The sequence below is a fragment of the Macaca thibetana genome, chromosome 4 (genome assembly GCF_024542745.1).
Source record: "Macaca thibetana thibetana isolate TM-01 chromosome 4, ASM2454274v1, whole genome shotgun sequence".
Classification (NCBI taxonomy): domain Eukaryota; kingdom Metazoa; phylum Chordata; class Mammalia; order Primates; family Cercopithecidae; genus Macaca; species Macaca thibetana.
Window position 1 is genome coordinate 115068099 of NC_065581.1, and position 26160 is coordinate 115094258.

The following is a 26160-nucleotide window of genomic DNA, read 5'->3' on the forward strand; positions in this document are numbered from 1 at the left end:
TGCTCACCCTCTATGTTTCCTTGGTCATGGAAGCACAGAAATGGAGCTTCCCTTAACCTGGGTTCCTGGGTGAGGGTGAGGCAGAACACAGGCCACCAGCTAACCTATATGGGATAAGAAATGTGAGACAGAAATAAATCTTTGTTGTTTTTAAGACATGGTTTGTTACTGCAACATAACCAAGCCTAAATGATACATCTATCAAAATTAAAAACACATATATCCTTGGACACAGCAGTTTCACTCCTAGTAATCTCACAGTCTGCCAAGATACTTGGACATGGGTACAACTATGTATACGCAAGGATTTTTATTGCAGCACTGTTTGTAAAAACAAGATTAGCAACTACTTAAGGTCTATCAAGAAGGGACTGGTTAGATATTATGGTACACAACACTATGCAGCCATTTCTTAAAAAGCAGATCCTGCTGACATGGAATTTTCTCAAAGAGATAAAGACAAAAAAGAGAGACATAATCCTAGAATACAAAATGAACTGTTTGAGAAACTAGTTATCTCTAGTGAGGGGAATTTTTCACTATATACCCTTTAGTTCTATTTTCAGTTTTTTAAAAAACCAAGTATGTAGAAAAATATTTTAACGCAATTCCTATCAGAATTTCAGTTGACTTCTATATAGAAATTGACAAACTGATTCTAAAATTTACTTAGAATTTCAAGAGACTCTAAATAACCAAGCCTACCTTGAAAAAGAACCAAGCAGGAGAACTCACATGTCCCAATTTAATAATAAAATAATTATAGTAATTAAGGCCATATGGTATTGGCATAAAGAACATATAGAACAATGGAAAAGAACTGAGAGTCCAGAAACGAACCCACACATTTATGGTCAACTGGTGTTTTACAGGGGTGCCAAAATCACTCAATGAGGGGAAAAATTCTTTTCAACAAATGGTGCTGGAATACTTGGATAGCCACATGCAAAAGAATGAAGTTGGATCCTTACCTCACGCCATGATATAGACATTGCATCAGAATGGATGAAAGATCAAAGGTTAGAATATAAGAACCAAAATTATATAACTCTCAGGAGAAAAAATAGGAGTATCTTCATGACCTCACCTCAGAGTTAGAAACTGATTCCTAGGACACCAAAAACAAGAGCAAGAAAAATACATAGAGTTTGGACTTCAGCCAAATAAAAAATTTGTGCTTAAAAGACACCATCAAGAAAGTGAAAAGACAACACGAATGGGAGAAAACTGCAAATCATGTAAGGGACTTATTTCTAGAATATATAGAGAACTCACACAACTTAACAATAAAGATGAATAACCTAAAAGTAGGCAAAAAAGAAAATATGCAAATGGCCAGTAAGCACACGAAATGATGCTTGACATCATTAGCCAATAGGGAAATGCAAACCAAAATCACAACGAGATACTTTGCAGCCACTAGGATGGCAAGTAACACAAAGTCAGATAAAAGTGTTGGTGAAGATGTGGAGAAATCAAAACCCTCATACACAGCTGGTGAGGATGTAAAATGGTGCAGTCACTTTGGAAAACCGTATGGCAACAATTCCACTGCTGAAAAGGTGGAAAAAACCAAAATGTCCATCAACTGATGAATGAATAAATGAAATGCAGTATATTTATATAATGGCGTATTTGGCCATAACAAGGAAAGAACATCTTGCTACACCACAGATGAGTCATGAAAGATCAGATTCCATTTTATATCAGGTGTCCAGAATATGTAAATTTATAGAGACAGAAAGTAGATTAGTGGTTCCCTAGTGCTGAGGGTGGGGGGTAATGGGATAGGGAGGTGATAGCTTACAGGATATGGGGTTTCCTTTAGAGGGGATGAAAGTGTTCTACTGGCTGGGTGATGGTTGCACATATCAGTGAATAAACTAAAAACTGACGTTTACTGTAAGTCAATTGCACTGTATATTAACTACATCTCAATAAAGATGTTAAAATAATGTCTAAACATTTAAAAAATTTAAAGGATTTACATAACAGTGTACTGTTCTCACATTTAGTGAATGTCTGTCAGACATACTGTAGAATATGTATATATTATATAAACACACGTGTTCACAGACCCATGTGTATAGTGTGTTCCTGCTTTAAGAAGTGTGTGTATACACATATATACACACAGGTATGTGTATGTGAATATAATGGGAATGAATGTAATGGGAAGGGGAATATAATAGGAAGGGGATAAGTAACTGCTAATGGAGAATATCCCTCATAGTTAAATAATGGAAAAGCTGGAGGAAGTGACAGGTCAAAGGTTGAAAGGAGACACATTTTTATTGCATTTGTTTTTTATAATTTCTTTTACTGACTGGTATTTTCATAATACTTTTTAAAGGTATTGATTTAATGTAAGAAATTAGCAGGTAGAGCTCTCCAAAACCAGAATATGCTACCTTAGGAGGCAGTTTGTGTCTCACAGGAATTTAAAGTACAGAATGGATTTACACTTGATAGGCTGGATGGGTACGTGGACTGGATAACCTATGGAGTAGAATTCTTCATGTCCTTTAAAGTCTCTTCCAACTCTTGACGTTTACCCCAAATTAAAAAGGTATTTAGTCTTAAGACTGAGACCTACAAGTAGCAGGGCTAATTTAAAAAAATATTCTGTAAGTGGTCCAATGTCAACTAATCTTAATTACTGAGTTTATTATTATTATTTTAGAGACAAAGTCTTGCTACATTGCCCTGGCTGGTCTTGAACTCCTGCACTCAAGCAGTCTTCCTGCCTCAGACTCCCGAGTAGCTGCAACTACAGGTACATGCTACTGCACTAGGCTTTTATTTAATAATGTGATTTCAATGTCAACAAAGAACAACAAAAAGGCATTTCCAATCAAAAGATACATAAAGTTAAACAGAGTACAAGTTTTAGAATCTGAACTAAGTAAAATTATATTTCCTTTTGAAAAGAGTATCTTACTGAATTTGTGCCACAATAAACATTTTTTATTAAATCTCATTAAAAAGAAACGTGTTGTGATTTCTGTAGATGTACTGGTGAAAAATGGTAAGGAATGAGAAACACAAAGTCCAAGAAGCTAATTTTCAACTCATAATTTTTCTTCCTTGTATTTCTATTTTAGGTTCAAAGTCAAGCTACTGCTTAACACTATGGTAGGACTTTAAACATAACTGAGGAAAAACCATATTAAAGTATCATTAAAAATATTTATGATTTTATATATGTAATTTTTTTCTTTAAATAATAAAAACAGTTTACCAGCTAAGTCAATACCACAGATGGAGTTCTGTGGAAATCGTATTTGGCAGCAATCTTAGTTTTTTAAGAGTTCCTGGCTCCTGTAACAAAGTAAGAAAGTAGGCCCTTTTCTCTCCACCACAAAAATTTGTTGGAATGCATAATGCACTTTGTCCTCCATACCTATAAAAGTTGCCAGTGTTATAACAGGCATACCACTATGAAGACACTAGAATGTCTCAGAATATGCTGAATGATAGTTTTCAATATTTTTTGGAAGCTAGAGTTGGGTGGTATAACTTAAGGGGGAAAAATGTAGCTATATGTGACCACTGACTATCAGCAAGAAAATTTCACTTCTATACTTGTTCTTAATGGGTAACATAAGAATTTCCTTCATACCTTTAAACTGAAAATTTCTCTCCAACCTTAATTTGTTCTTTTCACTTTTGTCTCTGATTCCTGTAGTACTTTAAGGAATCAAGTTTAATTTATTTCCTTTAGGAAGGATGATGGTGCTGACAGACTTAGTGCTGAGGTGAGTGGGGTCTTGATGTTTCATTAATTTACTTCTTTTGCTTCTGATCACTCTATAGTAGAGGCTGTATCAAACAATGTATCTTTCATAAACAGAAATTCTCACTTTTGATAGTTTTTATCACAGTATTTTTAGATTTCAAATGGCAGATTAAAAGAAAAAAGAAAAAAATGCATTTTGGTTACCAAATTTATGTACGTATATATGTTCTCTTCTCAATTTGGAAAAAATATTTTCCTATCATTCTAGTGCCTGGCTCAACTTATTTTTCTACTCTAAAACGGTATTTCCAGGAGCATTAGAAAAATCAGTTTCATTGCAGGAGACAGAGATATTTCTTTCCTTTTTCTTACCATACCACATAGAGTTTAGAAAAGATACTTGCTTAAAGATCGGGATTACTCAGGCCACCCCGTTTAGTAACTGCAGAGTGTTTGTGAACTATGTAGGGTAAAAGCAGAAAAGATGTATTTTCCAGCAAAGGCCTCCTTTGTCTTGAATTAAGTGAATGAAACACTCGATCAAGATTGTGTCACTGAGCCAGGCGTGGTGGCTCATGCCTGTAATCCCAGCACTTTGGGAGGCTGAGGCAGGTGGATCGCCTGAGGTCAGGAGTTCAAGACCAGGCTGGCCAACATGGTGAAATTGCGTCTCTACTAAAAATACAAAAACCAGCCGGGCGTGGTGTCATGCGCCTGTAATCCCAGCTACTCAGGAGGCTGAGGCAGGATAACTGCTTGAATCCAGGAGGTGAAGGTTGCAGTGAGCTGAGACTGCACCACTGCACTCCAGCCTGAATGACAGTGAGACTCCATCTCAGAAAAAAAAGACTGTGTCACTGGGTGATAGGTCCATCTGGATCAATACCAGTTCCATAGTAAACAGAAACAAGGAGAAAAGCTGGAGAACACTACCAACCCCAAAACTGTGCACACACACAGATAATGCAAGACTATGTAATCATACAAATGTTATAAAATTCTGTATGTATGTAGGTATGTTTAAAGGAGGTGATTATCAAGGTTGTTAGAGCTGTCCGAAGGCTGTTAAGCAATTTGAGTGGCAGATTCTGGAGAAATCTGCTTTCTTGGTAAGCTTAAACTCTCAAACCAGAGACTTCTCTCATCAGAAAGTTTTTTAAGTTTTACTTTTAGGTACCCTCCGAAGGTGCTCTCTACTTCTATCCAGGGTGTTACTTTATTGTTTAGAGTTCTTTCTTTCTTTCTTTTTTTTTTTTTTAAGACAGAGTCTCACTGTGTTACCAGGCTGGAGTGCAGTGGTGCGATCTCGGCTCACTGCAACCTCCACCTCCGAGGTTCAAGCAATTCTCCTGCCTCAGCCTCCTGAGTAGCTAGGACTACAGGTGCATGCCACCACATCCAGCCAATTTTTGTACTTTTAGTAGAGACCATGTTGTTTCACTATGTTGGCCAGGCTGGTCTCGAACTCCTGACCTTGTGATCCACCCACCTCGGCCTCCCAAAAGCTGGGACTACAGGCGTGAGCCATTGTGCCTGGCCCCTAGTTAGAATTTTGACTCTGCCCTTGTCCTTTGACAAGTTCCTTAACCTATCTGTTCTTCAATGTTTTAATCTAAAAAATAATACTAGTGCAAGTAAAAGGGCCCTAAGGTTTGCCTTCTATGTTTAAGGAAGAGAGTAAAGCCAGGAGGGCTGGAACACAGTGAGCAGGTTGTGAGCAAAAGGAAAAGAGCTGGGGGGAGAAGCTGCTGATCCTGGAAGACTTCATAGCTTTTACGCTGTGTGCAACAGATAGTGATCATGTGCACAGAAGTGATATGGTTTTTAACAGTATCTCCCTGGATGCTGAGTTGAAAGAAGACTGCAAGGAGGCAAGGACGAGAACAGGTAGGTCACTGCAATAACCCATTTGAAAGGTGATGATTGCTCAGACCACAGTAGTGATGATAGGGGAAGTAAGAAGTCACAGGCCACGTGTGGAGATAATGCCTGTAATCCTAGCACTGTGGGAGACTGAGGCAGGCAGATCATTTGAGCCCAGGAGTTCAAGACCAGCCTGGGCAACATAGGAAGACCTTGTCTGCAAAAAAATACAAAAAGTTAGCTGGATGTGGTGGTGTGTACCTGTAGTCCAGCTACTAGGGAGGCTAAGGTGGGAGCATCACTTGAGCCCAGGAGGTTGAGGCTGAAGTGAGCCGTGAACATGCCACTGCACTCCAGTTTGGATGAAAGAGTGAGACCCTGTCTCAAAAAAAAAAAAAAAAAAAAAAAAAAAAGAATAGGAGGAGGGGAATTGGAGATAGCAAGTTTATGAAACACTTTATTTTCACATTCTAGTTAAACATGAATATAATATCTTTTTAATATTAAATATGAATGCCTATTTTACTTGAAAATTTCCCTTATCAAATTATCTTCATAAAAAATTTGCTACTTGAGAATCAGCAACTATCCAACCATAGGACACCTGATGTTTTGATGGAAGGAGAGGAAGAGAAGACGATTTTGGGAGAAGAGGAGAAGTAAGTTATCAGTGGAAAAAATAATAGTATATAACATTTATAAACTGCGGAAACTAAACAAAAATGTTTGTAATCACAGATATATGGAAAATAAAAGTTTTAACATAATTTCTAGGGCAACTGAAATCACTCATGTACTCCTAAAATGCACACACACAAATACATGCACACGCATACCTAGGATTCACTTTACGTTTGGGTAGAGCCCTGGGTACTTTATTTTTGAGATAGGGGTCTCGATATGTTGCCCAGGCTGGAGTGCAGTGGTGTCCTGCAACCTCAATCTTCTGGGCTCAAGTAGTCCTCCCACTTCAGCTTCTGAGAAGCTGGGACTACAGGTGGGTGCCACTGCACCCAGTTAATTTTTTAAAGTTCCATGCATGATAATGGAATTCGAAAGGACCACAACCCAGCTTGGATTAAGAATCACTAGTGTAGCTGTTTAAAACATAAAATAAGGCAAAACAATTAGGACCCCCTACGAGACTCAGCAGTAAAATCACTTGATCAGAAATGTAAAAAAGGATGAGGATATTAGTGATAGTAGGGGCTGCATGCTGCCTAAGGGTGATGTTACAGTATTTTCCAACCTACAACTGATACATGAAACAATTCCCTGCAGATACATATATGACTAAGATACGCCTTTACTCTAAAAGATTCAGTTCATCTACAAACTGGCACAAATATTCAAGAAAACGAGTAACTTCCACCTTCTTATCTAAATGAATTTATTTAACAGTCCTACTGAAAATTATGTAACTTAAGAGGTTAGATAAAACATATGACAGAAATTTCCCTATTTGAATTAGTATAGACATAATGTAGTATTATGCCAATATCAAACAGTCTATTTCAGAAAAGGATAATCAATTGAAATAGATTTGAAAGTAATGTCCTTACAATTCCATATAAAAAGAAATACATTAACCAACATTTAAGGGAGGATGAAAGGGACGAATATCAGGAACAAGATTCAAACTTCTTTGATGTAAATTATTCTAATACTTATGCAGCAATAGATTTAATAAAATAAGTCAAAAATGTTGTATTAGAAAAAGGAAGAATTTCCCCCGACCCCAGAGAAGGGTCTCACTCTGTTGCCCAGGCTGGGCAGAGTGGTACGGTCATGGCTCACTGTAACCTTTGAACTCCTGGGCTCAAGCAATCCTCCTACCTCAGTCTACCCAGTAACTGGGACTACAGCTGTGTGCCACCATGCCTGCATAATTTCTAAACTTTTTGTAGAGACAGAGTCTCCCTATGTTGCCCCAGCTGGTCTCAAACTCCTGGGCTCAAATGATTCTCCCACCTTGGTCTCCCAAAGCACTGGAATTACAGGCATGAGCCACCATGCCTGGCCACGAATTACTTATTCTTCAAATATCTGGTCAAAGAAGGCAAATTTATCATATTAGTCAAGAGAGTCAACTAGTTGCTTATTAAAATATGTTTCTAGGAATTTTTATTTACAGAAAATTTAAAGAGAAAGTCAGCATCACCACAGGTATAAAGAAAGTGTTATAAACATTAACAAACCAACCAACCAGAGTTGGTTACTCTGAAGAGGTGATAACCCAATTACTCAAACTTCCAGTTTTATAATAATAAAATAAAATTAAAATTAAAATGTATATGTATAATACTCTCAAATGTTACAATAACATCATTTGGGGCAATATTTAAACAATGAAATAATAATGCTAACACCCATTTCTGTTGTGAAATCAAACGTACACCTACAAGCCCAGCATGGAAAACTATCCCACCTTTAGTACTCATATTACCTTGTGTGTAGGCAGCATCGTCAGATCCCATACTCAGTTTCCGTGTTTCACTTATTCTATCCACATGTGCTAACGTAGGGTCCGTGAGGTGCTGAATATTCTCGGTTTCTACATAATGATCAGGATGATTTAGAAGATTTGTAAGTTCAAAGGTAGGGGACACTACCCCTGGTGAAACTGCAGGGGGTTTATTGGGAGAAACTGTAATTTTGAAAGTGTATTTTGTATTGGGCTGAGTGACTACCACTCGAGGAGAAGTTGCAGAGTTATTGCCTATTGCTCGACTTTTGGGAGGATGGTGATGAATAAAGGCAGGACCCATGCTCACTTGCCCAGACATGTTCCTGGAGGCAGCAGATGCTCCAGAGTTTGTGGATATGAAGAGTGTGGGCTGATTCCGCATGACCTGTTCATCTCCTGTGGTGGCATTAGCTGAAATATAGACCTTAGGTTGACTACGGGACATCAGCTCATCCGTATTTGGGGGGCTGGCAGCTATGTAAACAGTGGGCTGATTTCTGTTTAAGGTTTGGCTATTGACTGAAGAGGAAGTGCTGGAGGTTCGAGGTCCAGAAGAACGCAGTTTTGAAGAATTATTTCTTTGTGGGGGTTCAAGTTTGATTTCAATCTGGTTTTTTCGAGGTCCTGTTGAAATATTCTGAATGTTATATTGGCTATGGGCAGAAGACTGTGAGCTACCAGATGAATGAATGGTGGGTGGTTGTGAAGTAGTAGGTGAACTGATTGGCATGTAGACATGAGAGGTCTGGTGGCCTTGCTGATTTGGCTGCTGAGATGAGGTATGTGACAGAGGATTAGATGCAGGACAAGTAGTCCAGGGACCAGGCTGTGAAGGTTGATAAACTTGCTGAGGGTTCATGGGATTAAACTGAGATACCCAGCCAGAATGCTGTTGTGTCTGTCGAGTTGTACCACCAGGAGTTGTAATGTAAGGCCTAATATAGATAGAATTTCCCTGTGGACTGTTAAGTACAGGTGGAGGTACACCATGTATGTGCAAAGATGTAGGAGTATTACGACCAGTCTGGATATTTGGGGCTAAAGTTACCATAATGGGATTAAATCTGGGAGTTTGTTGAGAAAGGCTAGATGTTCCTTTGCTGCCTAAGTGAAATCCAAGATGTGGTGCTGAATTTGAAGCACCAGAAGAACTGGACATTCCAAAAACATTAAAGCCTTGAGGAACTTGAGCTGGTGCTGTCTGTGGCTCCTGCTGAAATAGTTCACTATTGGACTGGCCACCTTGAAGTTGTCCATCACTAATGCTGTGCGTTAGAGTCCTACTTCCATTCATCCTACTTCCTTCTCTTCCATGGTGGTAAATGTTCTGTGATTGCAAGTCCAAGTTGAGAGAAGTCATGTGATTGCGTAGACCAGAAATTCCAGAATCATCTGAAAAATTCAAGTCTCCTTCACCATAAAGATATCTTGTACTCTCCTGAGAGAGAACAGCACAGCAGGCATCCAGGTTATTATTATTCTATGAAAACAAAATAAATTGATTGATGTTAACAATCAGAAGCTAATGCTTGTATTTGCATCTCTACAAATACATGATGAACAAGTGACTGGCTAATACAATTATAACACATATTTGGATATTTAAATTTGAGAAGTATTTTTATGCAAATGATTGAATTAAAAATCCTTACTACTAATGTAATAGAAAAGCTCTGACCAACAAAGTGAATCAAATCATTGTTGCACTTTAGCAGCTACAATGGATAAAAGGAATAAAATGGATTCAGACAGATATATTAAAATTATAATCTAATTTAAAAGGCAATTTTAATGTTGAACAAAATATAATCATTCAACTTACGTATATAATACTGTATAATTAAACATTTTTTAAAAAGCTAAATAGAAAAAATATCAATGTTTGATATATAGCACAATGTATCAAGTGCTATACACATTTGTTTAAACTAATAAATGTTTAAAAAGTTACATTTGTAGCATTTAAAGTTCTGAAATTCACACCAAAGTCATCTCAATTCTTCCCATGCTTCCTCTTAACTTGTGTAATCTCACTCTCTCTCCCCTCCTCTCTCTCTGGAGGCTCAAGGTAGCCTCCAGAAGAACTAGTTCCTATCTCTGCCTTTAGACAACATCATAAAAATCTACTCGGGGTGGGGGGGAACCCTCAGATTGTTTTTAAAGAATTCTCAAAAGACACTGACTAACCAGTAGTCATAAATCATCCACGAAAATGTTTGCCAAACACCTCCTATATGCATAGCACTGTGAGCCTGTGGAAGAATCAAAGACATATAAAATCAAACTTTTCCCCTAGAAAGGAAGACAAACCACAGATATCTGAAAAGGTAACATGAGTACATGCCAAATATTAAGTGGTGATGAAGTTCAACAGAGAATTAATATTGTAGGCTACTGAAGAAAGGAATGGGTTAATGAGGAAGGTATGGCCTGATGTTTTTCATAGAATATGCAGAACTTCAACAACAACAACAACAACAACAATAATTCTTAGTGAAGCGAATGGCACGAGTAAAGAACATAAATGTGAGAGTTAAGTAAAGGCATGTTCCAAACAAGGTGGCTGGAACAGATCTGGCTGGAGCTAAAGATTTGTAATGAAAATGTTGTTGAACAAATTGTTGCAAAAGCAGATTGGATTTAAATAACGAAGGAGTTTTGAAAAATGAGTCACAGTAGAGTTTGACTGTATTATAAGCAATGAGGCGAGCTACTGAAAGTGGATGAACAGAGAAGTAAAAACACAAAGGGTATTCAGGGAAGAGAAGTCTACTGATACTTAAGATGAATAAAAAGATGAAAAACCTTTGGCAAGATGACCAGTTAGAAGACATAAAGTAATGAGAGTTTGATAATGGAAATAAATTTTAAAAGAATATAAATTGTCAACACAATTTGGCCACAAGAGAGAAAGAATTCAAATAAGCCTGGAAGATTAAGAACCTGACAGAAAGGAGAGTTTTAGACTTAAGAAATATGAATAACCAAGTTAAAATGTCCACAGGCAGTTTGATATGAGATAAAATATTATTAAGAAAGAAGTAGACTAAAAAGGCATCCTGATGCCTTGTTAAGGAAATGACAGTCCACATTGTTTCAACCGGTAATTTAAAAGGATAGTGAGCAAGGTTTGACTTCCCCCTTCCTAAAACCAACAACTTAAATCTCTCATGCTACAGAAATCCTTTTATCCTACTAATAACTCTGAATTGATACATACTAATTTTTCAAATAAAGTTGAAAAACTGATCACAATCTTTATAAATGATTCCTTATTAAAATTAGATCTTATCTTTTGCCAAACCTGATTGGTGCTTTTTGCTTTAAGTTAAATTTATTGCCATTCGAAGTAAATTCGTCTTCCTTCTTAGCCAAAGCTCGGAGACTTTATCTTCTTCTCACCTCCTCTCTGTCATCATTCTCAAATTAAAATTTACATTCCCTACCAAATTCAATTCCACACCTCCTTTGTAAAAGTTTGATATTCATATTTAGTCTTCCTCTTTAATTCTCTTGAGCACTCAAAAATCTTTCCCTTTAATCCTTTGTAATCTCTGTAATTATTCAATATGTTCATATTAAAAAGCAATATTCTAGCTCAGCTATGCCATAATTTATGTGCACTCAAATTATTTACACTCTACAGACATTACTTTCTTATCAGCAAAACATAAAAGAACTTACAGGGGTTTTATAAGGTTACAAGAGGAGAAAATGAAATGTACTTTCTATTAAAATTTTTATTTTAGAAAATTTTAAACATACATAAAAGTAGAGAGGAAATATGATAAACTCCCACATACTTATCACCCATCATTTTTCATTTGATATATATGCCTCAGCTACTCCCCCTACCACAACTAGATCAAGTCTCAGACATCATCTCGTTTTCATCTGTAAATACTTCAATATGTACTGTAAGAGACAGGGACTTAAAAACATAACCACAATGCCATGATCATACCTTAAAATAATCAATAATCCTTAGTATCACCTAATATTCAAATAGCATTAAATTAAAGCATAAAAATGTCTTTGTACAGTTAGCCTAAATCGGGATATAAATAAGGCCCACATATTTCATTTGGCTGATAAGCCTTTTAGGTTTCTTTTAATAACCAGCCCATCTCCTCTTTTAAAATATTTTCCAGTCATTTGTTTGTGAGAAAACTTGGTATTTGTGTAGCAGAATTTCCCCTATTCTGGACTGCACCCCGTGGTCAATCAATTTCCCCTGCATTTCATTGTAAACTAGTAGTTATATCTATGGATGTGATCAAGTCCATGTTTGAATTTTTGGTGACCATCATAGACGTCCACTGTCAAATCACACAAGGAGACACAGGAATGTTTGCCTGTCTTTTTGTGATTTTAAAACTGACTGGTAGATTCAGATGTTGTCAGCTGGATCCAACTAATGATTTTTAGCAGCTATTGATGATCATTGCTTAGAAACACTATTTCATTAGGGGTGCTAAACAGTAATACTGCAATGTTCCAATTGTAAGATTTTGGCCAGGCACAGAGGCTCACACCTGTAATCCCAGCATTTTGGGAGGCCAAGGCGGGATAATCGCTGGGCCCAGGAGTTTGACACTAGTCTGGGCAACACAGTAAGACCCTGTTTCTAAAAAAAATTTTGTTTTTAATTAGCCAGGTATGGTAGTACACCTGCAGCCCCAGCTACTCAGAAGGCTGAAGTAGCAGGATCACTTGAACCCAGGAGGTTGAGGCTGCAGTGAGCCACGATCATCCTACTGCTGCATTCCAGCCTGGGTGAGAGTGAGACCCAGTCTCCAAAAAACATAAAAAGGATTTAGTCTTCATTCTTAGCAGCAATTCTTCCTTGAACACTTGCTCTCTTCAACTGTTTGGTTATGTTCTGCACAGAAGAGGCAGGATAAAAAAATTCTTTTCACCAGTTGCCAGAATAGTAAATTTGGTCCCTAGGAACCTCCAAAGGTGACTATGATTTATTTTTAGTATCATTATAAACTCGTGTATCTTTAATATTTTGATGTGTTTCAATCACTTTTGGTCATTATATCCCCTCTTCGGGTTACTGCGAACAGCTTCAAGTTGGCTCCTGGATATATGACATGAATCCAGTAGTTTTTCAAAGCTTCTCTGCTTTCTGATATGACAAGATGTTCCAGCTCATCATATGCATCTACTCCAGACTTGGAATCAGCCATTTCTCAAAGAAGCCCTGGTTACTTTTAGTGAGAAAGGGTAGAGGACTCTCTTGGAGTGTATCAAAAGGGGTGGAATATGAGTTTTTAAAAGGTGGAAAATCACTGCTTTTTGGTATACAGCCACAAATCTGCATTCTCTTCAAAGCTATAAAAAGGTCTGAATCATTAATTCCAGTTTCTCTTTCATTTTTCCCCAAACTCCTGCACAGACACAGAAATTACAGATAGTATCAAAGTATATATACCCTACAGCATTCATTCACTCCTTTAACCAACATTTACTGAACAAGGAGAAAGGAATATGATCGCTGATCGCCAAGAATCTCACAGTCTAGTGGAGGAGATTAATGTGAACACAAATGAAATGCAGCATGGTAGGTGTTATCATAGAAATATGGGTAAGGACGATGGGTGAAGGTCATTTGAGAAGGTTCCACTAAGTACATGGCACTTAAATATTAAGTGTTGCATATACTGAATGAACAATACTTATTAATGCAATACTTTGAAAAGAAATACCAATTTTAAACTTACAGATTCAATCGTCCTGTTAAGAGAATTTAAAAACAGTAAAAAATTCAGTTAAAAAATCAAAGTGAAAACTATGCAATATTTTCATATTCTTCTAAGGTTTAAGATTTAATTATCAAATATAAAAATCAACTTTAAAGATACAAATTACACCTGCTGGTTACAAGCTATCTTAGAGAATTCACAGTAGAAGGAAAAGATATGAGTAGTTTCAAAAAGAGGGAACTGTGCAACAGATAAACTTAAGAAGAGAACAACAGAGAATAGATACTTTTGTTCTCTTCCTGACAAGCAAGATGTCTATAAAGAACATGTACACAGAACTGGTAGCATGGCATGATCCCTCACTATTTTTAAAAAGTTCTGAACCAGTATACTGTAGGAAGGGTCTGTCAGAAGAACAGAAACCCACCCAACTGAGAAAGGAAGAGCAGCCCCAAAAGAGACGCTGTCATTTAGAGGTAGCTTAATTTGCCTTTTCAGTTTAAAAATATTGCTCTAAATTTGGGGAAACTTGCACCCTAGTTGTAACCACAGAAGAAGGAGCTCTTCCTATGCCTTTCTTGTCAGATTTCTTGTTATATCAGCTAAAAAGTACATTACCTGGATACCCTAAATTATTATCAACTCACTTTTAAAAAGTGTGGTCTGTTTCAGGCAAGCAAAATATTTCATTTTAGTTAACACGAGGTGTTGGGAAGCATGCTAAGTAGAGGAGTTTGCTTCTGTAAAGCCAGATTAACATTGTGAAGGTGATATTACTAGATGCCCAAAGGAAATGGAAAACCATTCATTTCTTATTTTTGGGTTAAAGCTGAAAACATGCTTAATTATTTTACTTTTAAATAGGTAATTCATTGACACAGGTTAAAACAATAAAAAAAGATAACTGTTGAGAAGTCTGAGTCCTAACTCTGTCCCATCTGGCCTGTTCCCTCTGGCCTACTATGGATAACTATCTTTTATTAATTTCATTTTTAATTCTTCCAGTATTTCTTTATGCAAACAGGGACAAATACATGGGTGTGTAGATATTTATTTGCCTTGTTCTATCTATATACTCTGCTCCGCATCTTGTTTTTCTTAACACGTACTGGAGATTTATATTGTAAGAGTGCATTAGAGCTCTTTTTTTTTTTTTTTTAAAATATTTTAAAGTAATTCTACAAAAGGCTCTATGTTTTACTCCCAGTTAGGGTATTTCAAAATCTCTATACCTGTACTATATGTAGGGAAATGTTCTGGACAGTTCTTTCAAAACGAAGTCTACAGAAATTTATCGAAGAACTTATAGTTATCTTCCTGTTAGTTTTTAAATAACCTACTGAATAGCATAGCTTTTACCACAAAATTCTCTTTTATTTGAAAAGTTAGGGAGAAGTTACTTGGGTTCTAGGGGGGAGACTATTTTTCCCCACTATCTCTGCTCCTTTCCCACACTTTCTTTTAACTTCTGACTCCATCCTTATTACATGTTTTTATTCTCTCATTTTTTTTCACATTCTATATTAACAAGTGTAAACTATTGATTCATTTACCAAATATATATTATGGGCTTTCTGCTGTTGTTATTCCTTTTAGAACTGGCTGCTAACATTTATTGAATACTCATTATGAATCAGTTACCCTATTGGTTGTTTTACCTACATTGTCAAATTTAACTCTCTGTTAAGTTTTTTTATTCCCACTGTGCAGTTGAGGAAATGAAAGTCAGAAAATGAGGGTCAGAGAAGTTAATTATGTTACTGCTAGTAACTGTCAAAACTTGAACTCAGTCTGGTTTATTGCCAAAAGATATGCTCTTAACCATTATACCATAAGAAAAGGCATTGCTGGTGGGAGAATTCCATGCAGCTCAGGATGACTAGAGCATACGGTATGAAGAGGAAGGACTGGACAAAGATTAGGGTGTAGAAACAGCCAGGATTCCAGATCACAGACCTTGTATGCCCTAGTCAAGCTATATGAGCGTCATTCAGAAGGGCACAGGGAACAATCAACAGGTTTTAAGTGTGTGAACAGCTCTGCACTCTGGCAGAAGAGGATAGATTGGAGAGACCAAAACTGGGTTAGGTAAAGCAGGTAGACCAATTAAAAGGTGATAACGGTGATAAGGGTGTGAACAAAATGTAGTCATTTAATATAAAGTATAGATTCAATAAAAATTTCATATAATTTCAAACTTTAAAAATCACTTCAAGAGTAAATATGCTTGACTGAGCCCCAGATACTTTTTTTTTTTTTTTTTTTTTGAGATAGGGTCTCTTTCTGTTTCCCAGGCTGGAGTGCAGTGGCACGATCCCAGCTCACTGCAACCTCTGCCTCCTGGGTTCAAGCAATTCTTGTGCTTCAGTCTCCTGAGTAGTGGGACCACAGGTGTGGGCCACCATGCCCAGTTAATTTTGGTATTTTTAGTAGAGACAGGGTTTTGCCATGTTGGCCAGGCTGCTCTTGAACTCCCGGCCTTAAGCAATCCACCCACCTCAACCTCCCAAAGTGCTGGGATTATAGGAGTGAGTCACAGCACATGGCCCCAAATACATTTCTGATACAAAGATTTTCAGTTTTATAAAACAGAAAGGCACAACTATCATTCAATATTTGGAATTGTGAATTTCTAAAATTGGGTATACTAAGAACAATGTACAAATTAGAGGGTTAGTGATATTAATTGGAAAACTTACAAATTAAATTTAAAAATATAAAAACAGACTTTTTCCCCACTTTGGAATTGGGACCTTAGGCATTGTCTAGTCAAACTCTTTTATTTTACGGATTAAAAAAACCTAAAGCACAGAGGGCATATTCTTTATCAGATATGCTTGGGGTGCCCATTTAGGATTATAACCCAAGTTTCCTGACTCCTTAATCATTTTTCTCACTTTCATACTAAGATCTGAAATTAGCTCTTCTGGCAGAACAGGTGGGAGAAAAGTTAAGACAGCTCATATCTAGTAAGTACAGAGATTATCAATGCTTTACATTCAGATCTCATTTAACTCTCACATCTACTCTACAAGTTAAGTATTATCTATACTACAGATGGTACAGAAAGCTCTATCTTGCTAAAGGCCACATGACTATCAAACACCAAAGCTTATCTCTTTTCATCATAGTACACTAATACCAACAAGAAGATAACCTAAAAGACCTTTTCTTCCAATGTTTAAAAAAAAACAGGTTTGTATTAACAAATTCAGAAATCATTGAACACTGACCTGTAACATGCACCTGGATACAACAACTTCAGGTACTTCAGGGAATTTTTGTCGCAGGTCATGTAAAACCTGAAAATCAATTTGGTGGCTTCCTTGGGCCATTCGTATATTGCCTGATCAAGACTATTTGTACAGTAGGCAATTCTAGGCCTTAGTGGAAATAGTACTCATCTCTTCTGTCCAAGCATTTTCTGTGAAAGAAAGAAAAAAAAATTTTAATGAGAACTGATTATAGAAGGAATATTGTGGATTTAAAATTTCAGTACAAAAGAATATGTGCTTTAGCACTTAACATTATAAACTATAAAAATATTTAGACCTAAAGTGCTTTCCATATAGTTATACTATCTTTTTAGTATAAACTCTGATGGTAAACTTTTATATTGTCTAACTCCTATATATTTATATGCTCTATAAATGGCTAAGCCAAAAAGCATTCAAATAAGAAATTACTGTCAAGGTTGTCTTCCCAGAGTCTTTTAAAAAGGGAGAAGGAATAGCATCACTGATTTTTTTCTTAATGATTACCTCGAGGTAAGTAATCTAAATTCTTAAAGTTTGGATACTAAAAAAATATGTTATGACAAATGACTCTGTTTTGTCTAAAACTTAATGATTCAAAACCCAATGCATTCAATATTTTGCTTTATTTTTCAAATATACTTAATCCTTAAATGCACAATCAATTCATTCTCAGGAGCTTAGTAGCATTTTATTCCCTCTGCTTCTATTAAATCAGTATTTTAAAAATACTAATATTTCTCAAGGGGTTTGACTTAATTGGCTGAGCAGTGAGCAGCCTGGGTATATGGAGTTTTATAAGATCCCAAGGTGATTCTAACGTGTGGTCGAAGTTGAAAACTACCTACCTTATTTTTATTCCTGTTGTTTCTAATGTAAACCATGTTTAATGTTGAAAAATCTTTTGGGGATATAAATAGAAGGTAAGTACATTAACTTAAAATATTAAGACATTTAAAATCATGCTATTTGAAGACACCTTTCATTAGGACAAATTTCATAAGAAGACAATCTCTTTAAAACTAATTTCTTATTTGTGGTATTTCTCTTTTAACCTCATTAACATAAGCCTAAAAATACAGGTCTATATATTGCATTAATGTAGGAATTCGGTCTCTTTTATTATTGTGTATCTAGCACTTCATAAACAGTCTTCAGCATAATAGATATTTAAAATAGTTTTGAGTAGATTTAGTTATAGAACTCCTCAGTGCTCAATAAAATAAATGCTCACTTAGATATCATGCATAGTAATAAGCCTTTTAGTTTTTTATCATCACTTGATTAAATTGTACTTAATTATTCTGTCTGTGTGGCTTTAGCTTAGTTTCATCTCATGTATAAAATCACTGCCACATCAAATTATTTGCATTATAGATTTTCCAAACGTTATTTCTATGTAAACATACACACACAATTTTCGCATTCAAAAGTAGTTTTTCTATAAATGGGTTGCAGGAGAGAAAGTACTAGAAATTAGTAAGTGACATTTTAAAATAATTTAAGTGGTGATAATCATGCTATAGAACTGCTCATTTTAAGGAAGCCTTCCTTGACTCCTATCAGCTCATTTCTCCCCCTTCCCCCAATTTTGGGCTAAAACTCCTGGAAAGGATTGTTTATATGTTAAGTGTCTTCACTTCCTCCCTCCCTCCTAATCTCTTTTAAACCTACCCCAGTCAGGCTTTCATAGTTTTTCTCCACTGAAACTACACTTACCAAAGCCACCATACACTTTCAGTTTATGAAACCCAATGGTGAGTTCTCAGTCCTCAACTTACTAGATCTCTCTGTAGCTCAGGACCCATTCAACCACTACTACCTCATTCTTTAAACAATTTCTTCATGTGGCTTCTGAGGTTTATACTCTTCTGGCTTTCCTTCTACTTACTGGCAGATTCTTCTAAGTTTACTTTGCTGGATCCTTTCCCTTTTCTGGACATCTGAATGTTGATGGCTGGTAGAGTTCAGATCTATGGCTTCCTTTCAACTATATCTACATTCCTCTTCAAGACAATTTCATTCAAATATATTGCTTTAAACAATATCTATATATTGGTGCTTGGCATATTATTATCTCCAACTCCAATTTCTTCCTTGAGACTAACATATCTAACTGGCTAACTGACATCTTTTGTGCATCAACTTAGTTCAAGCTTGGTTATGTCCAAAATCGAACTCTTAATTCCTCCCCCATCCAAATAAATCCTTTCCCAGTCTTTTCCATGTCAGTAAATGGTACCATCATTCATCCAGTTGGTCTTTCTCTCATCCCACATCTAATCTACCATCAAGACTTCCTTGCTTATATACAAAAAGTGTTCTGAATCTAACCAATTTTTCCCAGTTGTTACTGCTCTTGTCCAAGCCACTATGATAATTCATCTAGACTACTACTGCAAAGGCCTCAATAGGTCTCCTTGCACCTTCATTCTTTTTGCCAACATACTACCTCTTCCCCTGCCCCTAGTATTTTCTTTACTGAGCAGAGTGATCTTTGTGAAAAGTAAATCAGAGTCATCATTTTCCCTGCTCAAAATAACAAGGCTATCTATCTGGCTATCTACCACCCCTCTAACTTCATCTTCTACCCTCTCCTTGTTCCCTCAATTAAAATGGCAGTCTGGTGATTTCTCAAAGAAGCCACTCTTGTTCTTTCCTTAGGGCTATTGGATTTGCCACTCCTTTACTACTGGAACAGTTTTCCCTTAGACCCACTTGCATGGCTCCCTTCTCTTATGTCATTAAGAATGTTGATCAAATGTCACTTCTTCAGAGACAGTTTCCTTGACCAACCCCTCTATCTAAAATAATGCCATAACTCTTCCTATCTCCCACCATTGCACCCTCATACTGCTTTTTCTTCATAGCCTGTATCAATACCTGTGATATATTTTATTATCCCTCCATCCGCAAAACATTAGCCCAACGGGATCAAGGACTCTGAAGTTCATTGATCTATCGCCAGGATCTAGATCATTCCTGGTTCACAGAAGATGCAACACATTTATTGAATAAAATGAATATTTTATTATAAGGTTTCTTTATAGTTTCTTTCTACAAGGCTTCCAAAACATATTTCAAATGATCTAGATTTGAAAAAAAAAATTTTTATACACAATTTGAGGGAGAGGCAAATAGTCTGAGACACATTTTTATTATTTAAAGGAGGATGAACCCTGAAAACAAATTTCAACATATTTCATTATTAAAACATATACTGAAATCTCTCACCATACTTGCCTGCTTTTCTAATAAAGACTATGACTTACACAATTGATAACATTCTTCAATTGTACAATTTTATTTTATGGGTTCTACTTCCTGTAATGGCTGAATAACGCCTACCAGACCAAATCTCTCATGAATAACAACTATAAACAGCAGAAATGCATAAAAAACTACCTGAAGGCAGAAACAAATTGGGGGAGGGAAGAAGAAGGGGTCAGCACTTGGAAGAAGGAAACAGCAAGGGTAACTTTCTATTTTTAATGGCTTTTACGCAGAGAGCAGGTCCCAATTAGTTTGGGTAGCTAAAACTCAGATAAAAAACCTGCAGTCTTACTTGCTTGATGAACCAAAAAGGACAGACGATGGCACAATCGCAACAGCTGAAAGCTTAGTGAGTAGATCACAGGAAGGAGAGAACCACAGAGAGGAAGCCCTAAATTCTGTGCATAAACTCTGTATATATCTTTGATCTCCAAACTATACATACGTATGACAAATTCCATTCAAGCAGCAAGGATAAGGTTAAAATAACTGAACTGAGATTTCAGAGCTTATACTTTAAGTGTAGTCAAGTTATCTGGCTTGAAACAGGTAACAAACCAAACACCAGTACTCACTGGAGGAATACAGAATCCAGAGTCTCTACATGGCATTCATAATGTCCTAAATAAAACCCAAAATTGTTACACATAATCAGAAAAAAAATGACCCATACTCAAGAGAAAAGGCAACCAATGGAGACCAAGCCCAAGATGAGCCAGCTGCTAGAATTAGCACATAAGTATTTTAAAGCAGCTATTTTAACTATGCTAAAGGATATAAGTGCAAATATGCTTGGAACTCTCAGCAAAGAAATGGAAATTATACATATATAAAGCAAATAAAAAATTAAGAACTAAAAAATAAAATATCTGAAAAACTTCACTGGGTAGACTTAACCATGGATGGGAAATGGCAGAGTCAATGAACTCAAAGACAAAGCAATAGAAATTATCCAATCTGAAGGATGAATAGAAAAGTGACTATGGGTAGTGGAGAGGAGAGAAATAGAACCTTAGGGATCCGTGGTAAGGTATCACAAGCTTTAATATACCTGTAATTGGAGATTCAGAAGGAAAGGGGAAAAAGAATGAAGTAGAAAAAAAATGTGAAGAAATTAGGGCTAAAAATTTTGTTAGTAAAATATATAAATTTACAGATTTAAAATATCAGCAAATCCCAAATAGAAAAAAACAAAGACTACACACAGGCACAAGACAGTCAAACTGCTAAAAACCAAAAAGAAAATCTTGAAAACGCTAAAGAAACAGAATGACAACAATTCAAGTGAATGATGACCTCTCATCAGAAACAATGGAGGTATCAGAAGATAGTGAAATGACGTAATATAAGTGCTGAAAGAGGAAAAAACCAAACTGTCTATCAACCCACATACTATATCCAGCAAAAGTAAACTTTAAGAGTGAAAGCAATATAACTATTTGAAAATGTAGCCTTTGTGGAGCAATAAGTCATTTGTAAGGACAGCCCAAACACATTACTGAAACAACTGGTATTTACTACATTTCAAAATAAAAACCAAGAAATACCTTATGAACTTACTCTGTAAAATTATTCCTTATAATAAACAGACACACATTTCCTAGGTTAAGATGCAAAATAACCCCTCTCCTGAGAAAAAGAATAAAGAAATCATACTTTATAAAATGTTTGCAGCAATAGGTATAAAGTTTTGGCATCTAAACTTCCACCAGCTAAAATGATCTAGGAGGGTTAATTTCTTAAGGATTCTAAATAGCAGAGTACATACAGTACTACAAAACATAAGTAAACATATTGGAAAGGTTTATAAAATGTGCCATATTCTTTCCTTTCTTAAACAATTTTTGATTTCTCAGTAACTACAACAGTGAAGAGTACTAGGCACTGGTTAATGGCTCACTCAGACTACAAGTTATGCTTCATATTCAGTGCAGTTTATCATGGTGGATGTTTCTAGGACCATAAGAGTATACAAAAGCTAACTGTTTAACACGAGACCATGTCTCCAGATTAAAAAAACAAACAAAAACAAAGAATGCGACTGGATATACAGGTTTCATGAAAATTCTGGGCATTTATGAGACAACTAGATAAGAGTATTTAAAACTGGGACTATCATCTATTTATCTACCAACCATACATTTAATGAGTGCCTAGTATGCAGGAGATATCACGCTGGAGATAGTACAAGTATTAGAGTCAACGTCCTTGCCCTGCAGATCACAGAAATTGCTAGGTTAAAGGCACACAAATACAAGCTTATAATTTAGATAACTATTTTAACTTGCCCATTATTTTATCTTCTGTCTACCTTCTTCTGCACTGGGTCTGCTGCCTGCCATCTCTCTTGTGGCTATCACAGCCACTGTTTTTATCTCTTTCACATCATTCCAAAGCAGAGCATGGGAACATGGTACATTAGAAAAAACTGTAGAGAGCAAAGATCAAGAAAAATAGGTAGGTCCCACATCATGAAGTGCCTTTAAAATTGGGGATTTTATCTTAAGAACAATGGGAAGCCACTGAAGGATTTAAAGCTCAGAGGTAGGAAAGGTGACATGATGAAGAAATCATGTGTGTATAAAAAACGGCTATCGTATGGAAAAAGGGTTAAAGAATATATGAGAAGACCAGTTAGAAAACTACTGCTGTAGTTCAGCCAGGAAATGGTAATAGCTTGTACTGTGGATAGCAATGGAGACTAGGTAGAGAGAAGTGGAAAACCTTAAAGGATATTTAGGAAGTAAAAACATATACAAATTTGGTGATGGATTAGAAATTGGGGTAAAAGTGAAGGAGGTGTCAAGGTTGATTTCTGATTTGCTCAACTGGACAGTGGTCTCATCTCTGAATTAGGAAACAAGGGGAAAAATCAAAGAGTACAAACAAAGAGAAGATTACAGGCTTGTTTCTGAATCTGTGGAATCTAGGGTACCTTTAAAACATCCAAATACAGATATCATACAGGGAGTTGTGATATACGGGTCTAGCGTCAAAGGACAGATCTGACCTGCAGAGAAAAATGTGAGAGGCATCTTTGATACCGGCGTTAATTAAAACCTGAGTGTGAATGAGATAATCCTACCATATAATTTAAATATATCATTAGTTATATTATAGATAAAACATTATATAATAATAATTAGTTTTTTCACAGTGGTCAACATTCTATCCTCAAAAAACTGAAGAGTATGTTTAAAGATGGATTTTCAAATCTCTTAATGAATTTTCTGTTCAGAAAATATTTTAATGTGGCATTATCCTGTAATGAAACTTTAAAACATGTTTAAGAAAGAAAACATGTCAACAGTTTAAAAAGCCAGCAAGTGCTACAAAGCTCATCAGGGAAACTTTCCTGCCTCATGTCTCTACACCTTTGATTCCTACCTATTGTTGGAGGTGGGGCTTGGTGGTGAATGAATCATGGGGGCGAATTTCTCATAAATGGTTTAGTGCCATTTATGAGAAAATAAAGATTTAGCTTTATTTTATATACCATACCTCTCCACTGCTATACTCCTCGGCCCAGTTGCTTATTTTACAATTTTTGTTTAATCAATATTAAAATACATTTTTCCCCCTATAAATACTGTTAGCCTAGATACTTAGTCAATAATGAGGGATGGACTAAATCTCCAAGGTCCCTTCCTGTAGTGGTACTTAGGGAAGAAAAGTATAATTTTAATTAAAAAAAACTGTAGAATATTAATCATATGTGACCAAAGCTGGTATTCAACCAAGTCTGATAAAATAACAAAGCTCTTGCAATTCTAACACTAGCGAAAATGGGGAGAAATGGGAGGGAGGGGACAAGGGAGAAACATGGCTATTGTACTTAAGTTATAGATTTAGATTAGATATATTATTTTCTGGAAAACAAGCTGCCTTGATATTAAAAACAAAACAAAACACCAAAACAATGACTATAAAAACATGGCAAAGTCTGTCAAAGATTGAAGCTAACTGCTCTTGACTAGTCTCCCCTTTCCCAGTACACCAAACCAGATGGGATAGTTTTCTAAAACTTTCCAAAAAAAGGTAATTTTTGTGTAGTTTAAATTGTTCCAAAGTCCAGACAAATTTCACTTTTCAATTTACTTTAAAAGGTTATAATATAGTTTGGGTATTATCCCCCCTAAATCTCATGCTGAACTGTGATTCCCCGATGTTGGAGGTGGGGCCTGATGGTGAATGAATCATGAAGGTGGATTTCTCATAAGTGGTTTAGCACCATCCCCTTAGCGCTGTCCTCGCGATAGTAAGTTCTTGTGAGATATGGCTGTTCAAAAGCATGTGGCACCTCCTGTCTCTTGCACCAGCTCTATGTGATATCCAGGTTCCCCCTTTGCCTTCTGCCATAGCTGTAAGCTTCCTGAGGTCCCACCAGAAGTGGAGCAGATGCCCAGCACCATGCTTCTTGTACAGCCTGCAGAACCATGAGCCGATTAAATCTCTTTTCTTTCTGAATTACCTAATCTCGGGTATGTCTTTACAGCAATGCAAGAATGGTCTAACACAGAAAACTGGTACTGGGAATAGGGCACTACTATAAAGATACTTGAAAAATGTGGAAGCAACTTGGGAACTGGGTAACAGGCAGAGGTTATAAGAGTTTGCAGGACTCAGAAGAAGACAGGAAGATGAGGGAAAATCTGACAATTCTTAAGAGACTGGTTAAATGGTTATAATCAAAATCTTGATAGTGATACGGACAGGGAAGGCCAGGGTGATAAAAACTAAGATGGAAATGAGGAACTTATTAGGAACCAGAGCAAAGTCATCCTTGTTATGTCTTAGCAAAGAGCTTGGCTGTATTGTGTTCATGCCCTAGGGATCTGTGGAAGTTTCAACTTAAGAGTGATGATTTAGGGCATCTGACAGAAGAAATTTCAATGTGGCTTGGATGTTTCTAACAACCTATACTCAGATGTTGGAGCAAAGAAATGACTTAATGTTGGAAGTTATATTTAAAGGGGAAGTAGACCTATAAAAGTTTGGAAAACATGCAGTCTGGCCATGTGGCAGAGAAAGAAAAGGCTTTTTCGGGAGAGGAATTCAAGCAGGCTGTGGAGTAACCACTTGCTATAGATTGGCCTGACTAAAAAGGAGCCAAGTGCTAACAGCCAAGACAATGGGAAAAAGGCCTCGAAGGCATTTCAGAGATCTTCACAGCAGCCCCTCCCATCACAGGCTCAGAGACCAGGAGGAAATAATGGTTCAGGTGGCCAGGCCCAGCCCTGCATAGCTCAGGACACTGCTCCCTGAATCCAGGCCGCTCCAGCTCCAGCTGTGGCTCAAAGGGCCCCAAGAACAACTTGTGATGCTGCTGCTTTGGAGAATGTAAGCCACCATAAACCCTGGCAGCATCTATGGTGTTAAGCCTACAGGTGTGCACAGTCCAACAGTGAAGGAGGCTTGGCAGCCTTTACCTAGATTTCAGAGGATGTATGAGAAAGTTTGGGGGGCCAGGCAGAAGCCTGCTGCAGGGGCAGAGCCCTTACAAAAAAACCTCTACTAGGGCTGTATGAAGGGAAAATGTGGAGTTTGAGGCCCCACAGTCTCCACGGGGGAACTGCCCAGTGGGGCTGGGGAAAGGGACCCCCATCCTCCAGACCCTAGAATGTTAGGTCCACCAGCAGCTTACACCTTGTGCTAGAAAAAGCTGCAGACACTCAACTCCAACCCATGAGAACACCTGTGGTGGCTGAACCCTGCAGACACAGGCAGGGCTGCTCAAAGGCCTGGAGGTGGGACATGGAGTCAAAGGAGATTATTTTGGAGCTTTAAGATTTAATGACTGCCCTACTGGGTTTTAAACCTGTATGAAGCCTGTACCCTCTTTCTTTTGGCCAA

At 36.9% G+C, this 26160-nt stretch overlaps 1 protein-coding gene across 8 annotated transcripts in view; it reads right to left on the reverse strand.

Annotated features, from left to right (window-relative positions):
• TAB2 (TGF-beta activated kinase 1 (MAP3K7) binding protein 2) overlaps window positions 1-26160 on the reverse strand; it is a 91957-nt gene that overhangs the window by 23509 nt on the left and 42288 nt on the right. For 7 of the 8 annotated variants that reach the window (XM_050787149.1, XM_050787148.1, XM_050787145.1 and 4 more), the window contains 2 exons: window positions 17014-17204; window positions 8049-9549 (listed from right to left, as the gene is read on the reverse strand). In XM_050787149.1, the coding sequence (XP_050643106.1) occupies window positions 8049-9549; window positions 17014-17115 (1603 nt within the window). In that variant the 5' untranslated portion in view covers window positions 17116-17204. Of the gene's footprint in view, window positions 1-8048; window positions 9550-10256; window positions 10322-17013; window positions 17205-26160 lie in introns of those variants that run through there. The other variant, XM_050787150.1, reaches the window with a different exon arrangement.